General features: G+C 44.1%; 1 protein-coding gene across 1 annotated transcript in view; it reads right to left on the reverse strand.

The window, feature by feature from the left end:
- Window positions 1-1,474: 1,474 nt before the first annotated feature.
- LOC148453851 (peptidylaminoacyl-L/D-isomerase-like) overlaps window positions 1,475-13,383 on the reverse strand; it is a 46,289-nt gene continuing 34,380 nt past the window's right edge. Inside the window, exon 4 of the mRNA XM_088461617.1 lies at window positions 1,475-1,614. Coding sequence (XP_088317743.1) covers window positions 1,475-1,614 — 140 coding nt within the window. The remainder of the gene's footprint in view (window positions 1,615-13,383) is intronic.

The following is a 13,383-nucleotide window of genomic DNA, read 5'->3' on the forward strand; positions in this document are numbered from 1 at the left end:
CCATCACATGCCCTCTTCACATGTCCATCACATGCCTTCCTCACATGTCCATCACATGCCCTCCTCACATGTCCAACACATGTCCCCCTCACATGTCCATCACATGCCCTCCTCACATGTCCAACACATGCCCTTCCTCACTTGCTCATCACATGCCCTCTTCACATGTCCATCACATGCCCTCCTTACATGTCCACCACATGCCCTCCTCACATGTCCATCACATGCCCTCCTCACACATCTACCACATGCCCTCTTCACATATCTACCACATGCCTTCCTCACATATCCATTACATGCCCTTCTCACATGTCCATCACATGCCTTCCTCACATGCCCTCCTCACATGTTTATCACATGCCATCTTCATATGTCCATCATATGTCCTCCTAACATTTCTATCACATGCCCTCCTCACATATCCACCACAAGTAGACCCTGAGGAGCAGCAGGGGGACATCTTCTTTATGTTGGTGGTGGTCACACAGCCTACTCCATAACAACCAGAAAAAGAACCTTCTATTACACTAGAAACTTGCAGTTAGAATTTATGCATGTGCAAACAAAACAATTCAATTGCATTACTACACATCTCACAAAATGTGCACGTCCCACAACAGCATCTCAGTTTACCAAGACAATACATACAAATACTTTAGAAAGAATAAACAGATGTATGCATGACATGACACAAGCTATTCATGAAAAAGCAGAAATCAGCAATCAATAAACAATTACATTGTGCTGCATCTGCAAGCCTACAATCAGGTCAAAAACAACACATGCCAGGACAAGGTATGTCAACATGCAGCAGCAGAACAGAGACCCCACCCATATCTAGTCGACCAAGATGGTGTCACAACTCTTGCTTCTTGCTGAGATAATATGGATGTTGGCCATACTTATAGGATTGTTGTATAACCAGAGCAAAAGCGCAAAGTGTAATGTTTCTATGGTTTTCACCAGGGACCCCTGAAAGAGGGTTTAAGCTTCTCTGCACCCTATACACAGGTTGTGGCCATCTGATTGGGCTACTAATGTATGAGACTAGTGAACTCTGGAGGAACTGAAGGCAGGCAGTAAACCTGGCACCATGAAACATATGGAAGAGTTGTCCCAGGGGTTGGGCAGGAACAGGTGAGATGAAAACCAAAGTCAGAACCTGAACTCACTGTGTTCAGTACCAGAGAAACAGGCAAGGAGAATCGTCAGCTGGACCAGTTCAGAACACAGGTAAGAATGCAGGAAGTTCTAGCAGAACAGGTGTTGGAGATCAGATGTATAGTGCCCAGATACTTCCTTATATAGAAAGGAATTCAAATATGGTGCAAACATCACGTCACGGTATGGTGTGCCTGTCTATTTAAATTTTAAACAGAGTGGCGCGGCTGTATCTATGGGAGTCTAAGCCGCCTATAGCAGAGCCACCCACATCAGCTGAGGGGAGAAGGAGATGCCAGCACTGAGAAGAAACCTACTGATATAAGCACCAGGTGGCAATAAACTGGCAGCCATCTGCCAGTGAGCCGTGGCCGCCTAGAATGAACCATGTGTGACGGACCCAGTAAAAGGGAGCCTGGCTCTGGTGCGCTACAACAGACGGAATATGAAGACCTGCAGAGGAAAGAGGATAAGAAAGACAAGAGAATCAGATCTCAAGGAACGTTCCAAAAATAAAAAAATACCATTTTACATTTATATTACGACTTTATTGATATATTTGTGTATCCCATAAGTAACACGTAATTTTCATCAATGTTGCATTTTTTCTTATTCACAAAACCCTATAGAGAATGTTATTTATCCATAGAGATGTGACCGTGCTCATCTAGTCTCAATAAGCCTTGCAACGCTACATGCCTGGAATCAGTGAGCCGACAGGTTCCGTGAGACTCTGCTAGTGTTGGTTGTAATTTTTTTTTTAAAATGCATCTAAGTCGCAATGCGATGTGACTACAGTAGGATGTACCAGGAGACTGTGCTGATTAAATTAATATGCAACACTTGTATATCTGGGTCATACCTGTCTACTCTACCAAAAGTTGCGGGAGCCTCCTGAAATTGCCAGCATTCCCCCGCACCTCCGGAAAAATAGGCAGCCCTCCTGCATCTTCCTAGTGAAGTGGGCACTATGGGGGGGATAATCCCTTGAATTACAGATAAACAGTAAAGGGGCGGAGCCAATATGACGTGTTTCTAAGAAATTCAGTTATATTGGCCCATTCTCAATTAACCCATGATTTGCAGAATTTCATGTGAGTGGGCGGGGCTTAGTGAAGTGCAGCACCGGGCTCCGTCCCCACCTCAAGTCAGCTGCATCTCTGGTCTACTCCCGAAGGAGAGACTGAAAATGTAGGAAAGTATGATCTGGGTGCGACCATGTTGTGCTTAACTTTACAAGGTAACCGGTACATAACATTCTGCATTTGGCACATTTTCAAAACAAACAACCCATCAAACTTGTTTTATCATCACTTCTTTCGTTTCCCATGTGTGCTAATAGGTCTCAGATGACAGACTTCCAGCTAAGTCACTGCCCTGAGGCCCATCTTTAGTTGTGTGAGTTAATCTGGCACATTTTCTGTTCGTTTTCAATTCGCTGGCTGTTATATCTGGTGACTGCTGTCTTTTATAGGAGAAAACTCTGGACAGCGACTTGTGTCACAGAGACATTATTATTATTATTATTATTATTATTATTATTATTATTATTATTATTATCGTTTATTTATATGGTGCCACAAGTGTTCCGCAGCGCCTTACAAAGTACATAAATAGATTTACAGTGACTTACAGTACAATACAATACATTACAGGGCATGGATACATGCCCTGTAAAAATAGAAAAATGTTTATTCCAGTGTTCTGAGCGTTATTTAATGATTAGTAAAGATTAGCCCAGGACTTGTTTAGGATGAATCCATGCATTTCTTCTCTCAGCAAATATACATTGGTACATTAGCGACCATAACACCCAGATAAGCAACAATGCAAAGCAACCACGTGTTCGGTGCCCTGGTAGAGAGTAAGAAGTAGATGAAGGTATAGTAAGGAGAAGCACAAGAGGGTAGAGGGCCCTTCTCATCGGAGCTTACATTCTAGGGGGTAGGGACAGACAGACAGGGGTGAAACAGATGGGGTTGGCAGGGAGAGAGGAGTATGTAGCAGCAAGTTAAGATGAGAGCTGGAAGGCTTTGATGAAATAGTGGGTCTTGAGAGCCTGTTTGAAGGAATAAGAACAATTCTGATGGGTTTTGTCCTAGTCTCATTCTATTAGGCACATCAACTTCAAACTTGCTGGAAATTCGCCATTATCATCCCAGTTTTGCAATATCGTAGCCTATTACATTTCCCCAGCCGTCTCTTTAAAATACCCGAAAGACAATATTGTACAAACCTAACACACTGACTGTAATTTTCTTGTCAGCTAGTAATAATAATTATATTTACTTTCCTGGGTTATTGTGACCAAAACCACTGATGTTACAATAATAGAGATTGTGAAATATGCACGAAACTGCAATAGCAAAATATAATTATACACAATGACAGATTAATTAACCTAGTTAGCCTGGTACTAATGCCATGATTATTAACAGTCCGCATCACGATGGACTATTTAAAGTTAATCAAATTTCCCCAAAATTTGTCAGTTTCCGTCATTGGTTTTCGGAGTTTGGTACATAGGGGTCAGACCATAGTTCCCATTGATAATAATGGGGACTGCGGTCTGCAGCACTAATTAGCCTTCTACAGAAGATTTCACAGAAATAAATAGTACATAGCAACAATTCATGAAACTATTTCTACAACATTTTATGAAAAAAAAGCATGATAAATCGGCTCATAAATCTAAACCCAATGCTCCATCTCTTCCTGATAGCCCTGAGGGGATGTAGTTATGAGACCCACAGCCCGATGGCCACAGGTCTAAATCCCATCAGCGGAGTCCCGGCAAGGGATTTAATAGGCATCGAAATACTGATGCCTATGTTAATCCCGATGCCGGAACACCAAGAACACCAGCCCGAATGAAAGTAAGTCCGGGTTGCCTTTAGCGTTAGCAGCAGGGGGAGGGATGAGGATTAGGGACTCTAGCGGGGTTAGGGTTAGGTTTTTTTGGGGGGATTAGGGTTAGGCACCCCTAAGGGGGAGGGTTAGGGTTAGACACCAATGGTGGGAGGTTAGGTTTAGGCACCCCCCGGGGAGGGTTAGGTTTAGAGTGCGGGTAGGGGGCATTAGGTTTAGGCAGCCCCCCGTGGAGGGTTAGGTTTAGGGTGCAGGTAGGGGACGTTAGGTTTAGGCACCCTTGGCGGGAGGTAAGGGTTAGGCACCACTAAAGGAGGGATAGGGGGGCAGGGGAGGGTTAGAATCCTTACCTGCCCCAGTCGGGATCTCCTCCTGTCGAGCATCCGTTGTCGGGATTTGAACCGGCAGTTAAACAGCCCCCCACATTTCAATCCCACTCCAGCCCTGAGTAGTCTGCAATGCTCCATATAATTCATGCAAGCTATTATTCTTACAGCAGTGGTACCCAAAATGTATCAGACTTCAGCATCCTGTAACCTCTGCACTCTTTTCATAACACCTCTAGGAAATTTAATTTACTATTGGGATACTTTATAACATTATTAAATATGAATATTGTGCCAGAGAGACTAATACAAAGATATGGGCATACGTGCCGAGGGGAGCAGAGACACAGGGTAGGACAACATGCAGCCGAATGATGTAGGTAGGGGTGGATAGGTATCCTGATTGCATAAAGGTTTGCTTGCTGCCAAGAAACCAAGATTCTATGGAGGGAGCCACACAGAGGAGGAGGGGATATGCAGAAAGGGGCAGGGATGCACAGACCACACTAAGCCAGTGCCCCTTAAACATTTTACTGCTGTAACACACTAAAGAAATTACATCCACATACAGTATATAAAAAAAATGATTGTAGATGAGTTAAAATAATTATAAAATAACCATTTGTTTTATTAAATTGTGATATATATACATTTTCATATGCCCATCAAACCCCCACACATCCTCAGACCACCCCACATGCCACATATATGTCCAACATGCCCTCAGACCTCCCTACATTCCATTTAATTGTCCATCAGAGCCTCCAAATGCCATCAGAACTTCCACCCCATATGACTCTTATATGCCAATATCTCGCTATGCAAACCCTTGCTGACATACATAGTTTGCTAATATATTGTCAAAGCACAGAAGTAATAGAATCCTCCATGCCAAGCCAAATATACATTAGGGATGAGCGGGTTCTGATTTCTGAAATCCGAACCTCCCCAAGCCCCCCCCTCCGATCCGAGCCGTGAACCAAGTCAGGCTCAGGTTTTCCTGCCTGACTCGGAACTGACATCGAGGCAAAACGTCATAATCCCGCATTACAGAACTCGCGGGTTTTGGATTCTATAAAAGGTCCCTGCATCTGCGTCATTTCTCACTCCGACTGTGGACATTGAAGAGGGAGGGTGGGAGCTAGGGCTGGCTGGGCTGTGTTGTGCTGCTGTCATAGGTCCTGGCTGGGCTGTGTAGTGCTGCTGTCATAGGGGCTGGCTGGGCTGTGTTGTGCTGCTGTTGTCCATAGGAGCTAGCTGGGCAGTGTGGTGCTGCTGTCATAGGGGCTGGCTGGGCTGTGTTGTGCAGTCAGTTGTCCATAGGGGCTGTGTCCACTCCAAAGTCTATAGGGGCTGGCTGGACTGTGTTGTGCAGTGTCCCATAAAGGCTGTAGTCCTAAAGCGGTGCTGTAGTGTTGCTCCCCCAAAGTGCACTCCAAAAAACATTTTTTTTTCTGTGTTTGTGAATTTGTGTGCACAGTAGCCACACATGCATCAACAAAGTAGCGCCAAGCGTGCGCCTGTGTCATAAATCAAGGGCCAGCTGGCTTGTCCACTTAAAGGGTGCTGTAACCCCCAAAGTGCACTACAAAAGAAATATATATATTTTTTTTTCGTGTTTGTGAATTGTGTGCGCAGTAGCCGCATGTGCATCAACAAAGTACTGTAGCGCCAAGCGTGCACCTGTGTCATAAGTAAGGGCCAGCTGGCTCATCTGTTAAAGGGTGGTGTAACTCCCAAAGTGCGCTCCACAAAAAATAAAAAATTCATCTTTTTTTTCTGTGTTTGTGTGCGAAATGTATGCGCAGTAGCCGCACGTGCATCAATAAAGGAGCAGCGCCAAGCGTGCGCCAGTGTCCCATAAGTAAAGGGCCATCTGGCTCATCTCTTAAAGGGTGGTGTAACCCCCAAAGTGCACTCCAACAAAAATTAAAAATTATTCTTTTCTGTGTTGTGAATTGTGTGTGCTGTAGCCGCACGTCCATCAACAAAGGAGCAGCACCAAGCATGTGCCTGAGTCATAAATCAAAGGCCGGCTGGCTTGACCATTAAAGGGTGCTGTAACCCCCAAAGTGCACTCCCAAAAAAAATTAAATTCTTCTTTTCTGTGTTTGTGTGCACCTTAGCCGCATGTATATATCAATATAACATAAATGGAGGACCAAACTTTGTCCCCTAAAATAAAATAGGGAAAGATCAAGAACCACTTCCTCATAGTGCTGAAGCAGCTGCCACTAGTCATGACATAGACAATAAAATGCCATCAATGTCGTCTGCCAAGGTCGATGCCCAATGTCATAGTAGAGGGCATATAAAATCCCAAATGACAAAGGGCCTGATTCAGACCCGGTTGCAAGCGCTGAGTGCTCACAAGCGGGTCGATGGTGGGCCACTGGGCATGCGCATGACGGAGCCGGCTCCATCGTGCGCATGCGCGAGACCCAGCTAGCGATGGGCGCTCCATCGCTCCGGGTCTAGCACCAAAGGGGGCAAGCTGTTGATGGTGAGTGACAGCTGGCCCCATTTGGTGGTGAGGCCGGGGGTGTGGCCGGCCAAAAGGAGGAGTTCCCAATGGAATGCTTGCCATTTGGGGGTGGCCCCACTGACATCACCAGTGATGTCAGTGGGAGAGCTTCAGGCTCTGTTAGAGCCAAAAGCTCTCTGGGGCTTGCGGCCACGAGACCCTACCACAAGGGTCTCATCACAAGCCCGATGGTCATGATGGTCTTGACCATCGCGACCATCAACCTGGCCGCTCGCTATAGCTGTGGGTGATAAACCACAGCTATGCGAGCGGCCTGAGACCACTCCAAAAAAAAAGCCCTGATTCAGAGCGCTTTGAATCAGGGCCAAAGTTGAGGAAAAAAACCTTAAAAAAACATATAAATCATCTGAGGAGAAACGTAAACTTGCCAATATGCCATTTACGACACGGAGAGGCAAGGAACAGCTAAGGTCATTACCTATGTTCATGATTAGTGGTTCAGCTTCACAAGGCGATGGAAGCCCTCCTCCCACTACAAAAATCAAATGAGTTAAGCTGGCAAAAGCACAGCAAAGAACTGTGCGTTCTAAGAAGATATCACAAATCCCCAAGGAGAGTCCAAGTGTGATGGGATGAAAAAGCCCATCACGGTTATGCCAGGGCAGAAGACCAAACATTCCACCTCTTTGGTCTGGCAATATTTCTATCAAAATCCAGACAACAGCTGTCTTGCTATATGTACCATATGTAAAGGTGAAATAAGTAGGGGTAGGGACATTAACCACCTAGGAACATCCTCCCTTATACGTCACCTGCAGCGCATTCATAAAAAGTTACTGTCAAGTTCAGAAACTTTGGCTAAGACAGTAAGCAGTCCAAGGACACCGAAATCCCTTTGTCCTGTTGTATCCAAGCGCCTGCAAACCACACTGTCAACTCCCTCCTCATCAATTTCCTCCTTAGTCATGATAGGCAATAGTCCTGCAGGCCATGTCACTGGCATGACTGACTCTCCTATCTGGGGTTCCTCCGGAGGATCCTGCATTGCTACGCCTACTGCTGCCACTGCTGCTGTTGCTGCTGGGAGTCGTTCATCATCCCTGAGAGGAAGTAGGAACACCACTAGTTTTACTAAACAATTGACCCTCCAACAGTCCTTAGCGAGGAGGATGAAGTATGACAGCAGTCATCCGGAAGCAAAATGTATAACTGAGGCCTTGACTGCTATGTTGTTGTTAGACGTGCATCCGTGTCCGCCATTAGTGCAGTGGGATTTAGACAATTGATGGAGGTAGTGTGTCCCCGGTTCCAAATCGTGTCTAGATTCCACTTCACTAGGCAGGCGATACCGAGACTGTACGGAAACGTCAGAAAAAGTCTCCTCAGTGTCCTAAAAAATGTGGTTGTACCCAATGTCCACTTAACCACAGACATGTGGACAAGTGGAACAGGGCAGACTAAGGACTATATGACTGTGACAGCCCACTGGGTAGAAGTATCACCTTACGCAGCAACAACAGCAGCGTCACCAGTAGCAGCATCTCAGAAATGCCAGCTCATTCCAAGGCAGTCTACACTGTGTATCACCGGTTTCAGTAAGAGGCACACCACCGACAACCTCTTAGAGAAACTGAGGGAAATCATCGCCCAGTGGCTTATCCCACTTAGACTCTCCTGGGGATTTGTGATATCTGAAAACACCACCAATCTTGTGCTGGGCAAATTCCGGCACGTCCCATGTTTTGCTCACACAATAAAGTTGGTGGTGCAGAATTTTCTGAAAAACAACAGGGGCATGCAGGAGATGCTTTGGGTGGTCCAAAAAATGTCTGTCCACTTTCGCCATTCAGCGACTGCATGCCGAAGACTGGAGCGCCAGCAAACACTCCTGAACCCGCCCCGCCATCACCTGAAGCAAGAGGTTGTGACGCGGTGGAACTCAACCCTCTATATGCTTCAGTGGATGGAAGAGCAGCAAAAGGCCATTCAAGCCTATACATCCACCTATGACATAGGCAAAGGAGGGGGTATGCACCTGACTCAAGCAAGGTTCTCCAGCCCTTCGAACTTGCCACACGTGATGTCAGTTCAGACACTGCCAGCTTGAGTAAAGTCATTCCCCGCATCAGGCTTTTGCAGAAGCAGCTGGAGAAAGTGAAGGAGGAGCTAAGACGGAGCGAATCTGCTCGGCATCTGGGACTTGTGGATGAAGCCCTTCATTCGCTTTGCCAGGATTCCAGGGTGGTCAATCTGTTGAAATTAGACCACTACATTTGGCCACTGTGCTCGATCCTAGGTTTAAAGCCTATATGGTGTCTCTCTTTCCCGTCGACACAAGCCTACAGAGGTGCAAAGACCTGCTGGTGAAAACACTGTCAGCTGAAGTGGAACGTGACATGTCAACAGCTCCTTCTTCACTTTCTCCCGCAACTGGGGCTGCCAGTTTACAATTTAGGTATCCTAAGCAACCCGCTGGCAGTGATGCTGGGCAGGCAGGACCAAGTTTGGACATCTGGTCCGGACTGAAGGACCTGGCAACAATTTCTGACATGTCTACTGTCACTGCATATGATACTGTCACCATTGACAGAATGGTGGAGGATTACATCTGTGACAGCATCCAAGTAGGCATGTCAGACAGTCTGTACCTGTACTGGCAGGAAAAAGAGGCAATTTGGAGGCCCCTGTACAAACTGGCTCTATTTTACCTGAGTTGCCCCCCCTCCAGTGTGTACTCCAAAAGAGTTTTTATTGCAGCCGGGAACCTTGTCAGTGGAAGGCATAGGAGGTTGCTTCCACAAAATGTGGAGAAGATGATGTTCATAATAATGAATTATCAACTCTTCCAGGGAGACCAGCCTCCAGAACGTACAGAGGGACCTATGGTTGTTGATTCCAGCGGGAACAAATTAATACTCTGTGAGGATGAGGATGTACACAACACTGAAGAGGGTGAAGAATCGGTGGATGAGGAGGATGAGGACGACATCTTGCCTCCATAGAGCCAGTTTGTGCAGGGACAGATTAATTGCAAGCTCGTTTTGTGGGGGCCTAAACGAACTAATCATTTCAGCCACAGTCGTGTGGCGGACCCTGGCGCTGAAATGATTGGTTTGTTAAAGTGTGCATTTCCTGTTTATACAATATAAGGGTGTGTGGGAGGGCCCAAAGACAATTCCATCTTGCACCTCTTTTTTTTCTTTGCATTATGTACTGTTTGGTGCCTAGTTTTTCAAACTGCCATCCTGTCTGCCACTGCAGTGCCACTCCTAGATGGGCCACGTGTTTGTGCCACCCACTCGTGTCGCTTAGCATAGTCATCCAGCTACCTCGGTGCAACCTTTTGGACTAAAAGCAATATTGTGAGGTGTGAGGTGTTCAGAAAAGACTGGAAATTAGTGGAAATTAGTGTTATTGAGGTTAATAATAGCATAGGAGCAGAAAAACCCACAAATTCTGTGATTTTAGCTGTTTTTATGCTTTTTTTAAAAAAAATACAGATCCAAAACACAAAACCCAGAACCCAAAACACGGAAGGGCGGTTTTGGCAAAACCAATCCAGATCCAAAACCAAAACACAAAACACGAAAAGTGGCCGGTGCACACCCCTAATATACATATCCCCGGATGATGAAGAAGAAGATGCTTGTTTGTATAAAAGTCTACCACTAAATACCAAATTTTGGAAATGTTAAAAATGAGTTAACTATTTTCAAACAAACCTTAAATTAAATAAAAAAACAAACATTGTATAGTATAATCACAGTTTATTATTTCAAAAGCGTATCCAATACTCTTCAATAGGGCTTTTAAAGCCAGGTATGCAGTACTTATAAGCAACAGATAAGAAAGCTTCAAAAAACGCCATCCATACAAGGAAATGCTTAGTAAACAAAAATGTGTATATTATAATCTCCTGCTATAACAAAAGGCTGTGGGCCTGATTCAGGTCTACACGTAAATGCCGATGTTTTCGCAGATTCAACGTTTGTTAGTCATTGAGGTAACAGGGAGAGGTTAGAAAAAATGCATGCGCGTTGGGCCATTTAAACACTGTTTTCTGGGCATCCATAAATTAGCGACAGCATCCTTGCTCGCAGCTGGAGAGCCCTCTGTTTGTCTGGAGACCCTCTATGTCTACAGCACTTTAGACTTACTCAGAAGGATGATGGCCGCCGGATCTGTGTTCAATGTTTCTGAGGTTTCCGATTTTATGCTTTAGTGGCGGATGTCAGATACTTTCATTGGGCGCGGTAAAAGTAATAGTCTGCAGACTGCAGGAATCAGCAATTTTCGTGCAAGGTTGATTTTGCCTTTTAAATGACTGCTAGGGTACTTTAAACAATCAGTCAGTCTAGCAGGGAACTCGCCGATACCTGCAGTCAGGCTATTACATTTACCCTGGTGTCTCTTAGCCCTGGATGGCGAGTATGTCATTAGCATATATTGGCAAATGAGATCCGTGAGAGATCGCAATTGCGACTGCATTAACATCCACATATGAATCAGTCCCTGTATCAGGAAATTGCTAAATAAAAAGCATTGAGCCTCCTACAGTTCTTTATACATTGATAAGGTATACAGCCTGATGCTACTGTATCTATAGCTGGAGATATAAGCATCTTGGGTTCCATATAACTCTTTGGTGCCCAATTTTGACTCCTGAGGATTTCATTATGTGGACTGAGCTGTGGATCCAGGATTGTTGATACCAGCAGCATGCTCAGGACTCAAATAAATTATCTTCCCCCACCTCAGATTATAAACGGTCTCCACAGACCCTTCCAAATGTGTCCACTAATTAGCATCCGGCTCTTCTAAACAATGTCAAACGTATCCATCAGAAAACATGAGCCAAGTTCAGGTGGCCGGCATCCCCATGGCCTCGAATATTAGAAAATGTACCATGGTTTAGTTCTTTACTTAATTTCCAATAGCCTATTTTCTAAGAGTATTACAGATTAGTACAAATGCCAGTAAAACTGATGCACAGATTGTGGATGTGAGAGAGGTTTCTTGATAGAGGCTTCTCATATAAAGTTTTGGAACATTTTTTTAAAATAAGCTAGGGATCATTTTGTTGGTGGAAACTGTGGTGATATGTATAAGCTTGATGGGATGATGAGTAGAGCAAACTTCAATAATGGTTCAATTCAAGCAGATCAGCTTATAAGTAATCATTGGCCGGTTATTTCAACAGATCCTCTGTTTATTGAAACATTAAAACAGATTCTGCTTATGTCATATTGAAATGGTTCCAAATTGAAACAGATATTATATCCTAACTTCTGGCAAAATGTAAGGTCAGGGACATTCCAGACTTGGCTATTTCAGATGTCCTCATTGTACGGCATGTCATAGCATAATACTGTATTGGGATCTTCATTCTCATCTCCTCATTTATGGTATAGAATCAACATAAATACTGGTTGACATGCTCATCTGATTTATATATATATATATATATATATATATATATATATATATACTTTACTGTGCCCTAGTGACTATTTGAATGTCAAAAAGACAGACACTTTACACTTACATATTTAAGTAGTAGCCTTATTTATAATATTGAGCACATGAGAACAAAAGGTTCTCTTCTGGCTTCCAATGTGTCAGAGTGTCCAAGCATGAAATCCAAATGTACCATGTTTTTAACCATGATTTCTGTCACAGGAGACAGGTGACATACAGTATATATAAAATTATACCATTTCCATGGAAGAAAGAAGCTTACTGAGAAAGTCCTTCACAAGTGATATTCCAGCAAAGTTACAGCCAGTGGCTCATCTAACGCTCATCCTATGGAATTAAATCTCTTTCCTCCGCTGTCTATAAACAGAGAGCTGCCATCTTTGCCAAGTTACTGTCAACATTCTGCACAAATGAAAACAGTAATAATTTTCTGTACCTATTTATGTCAGTGTCTAGTGCCATCTAGTGCTCAATAGACCAGATAATAGTTATTACTCTTAGTGCAAAGCTTCTTATGCTGTAAATTATCTACACTTCGATAACATGTTACCAGGGCAGTTTTCGCACATGTGTAATTGCACCGAGCCCACAATAAAAGAGGCCAACTATTACTCTCCCTTGATATACAAAACGATAATGGATATTAATGCCACCAGGTGGCGCTGGATATACATAAACATAAAGGTTGGATACTTAATCTTTTTCTGAAGATAAATAAAGGTCTTTCCAACACCACTCCTCATAGGGTTTCAGAAGTTCATATTGATTCCCATGTGGTATATATACAAAAAAAACATTGCTTACAAGTTTGCTTAATAGCAATATAACCAATGTCCCAATATAATGATAAATGGTATGTGCAACAGTGATGTATTCTGTTAAGATGTGGCAGAATCCGCGTACCCAGGCTCACATGTCAACAAGTGTCAATAATCACATCTAGGTATCCTTTATCCTCCCACTGTAGAATTATCCCATGAAAGAGTCCACAGCAAATAGCAGAAAAGGTAAATATTGCGTACCTTACTCACATTAAGTGTACACTACAGTAGCTCATAAAGGTTT

Source organism: Taudactylus pleione, unplaced genomic scaffold (assembly GCF_031769625.1).
Source record: "Taudactylus pleione unplaced genomic scaffold, aTauple2 ptg001080l, whole genome shotgun sequence".
In the NCBI taxonomy this organism is placed as follows: Eukaryota; Metazoa; Chordata; class Amphibia; order Anura; family Myobatrachidae; genus Taudactylus; species Taudactylus pleione.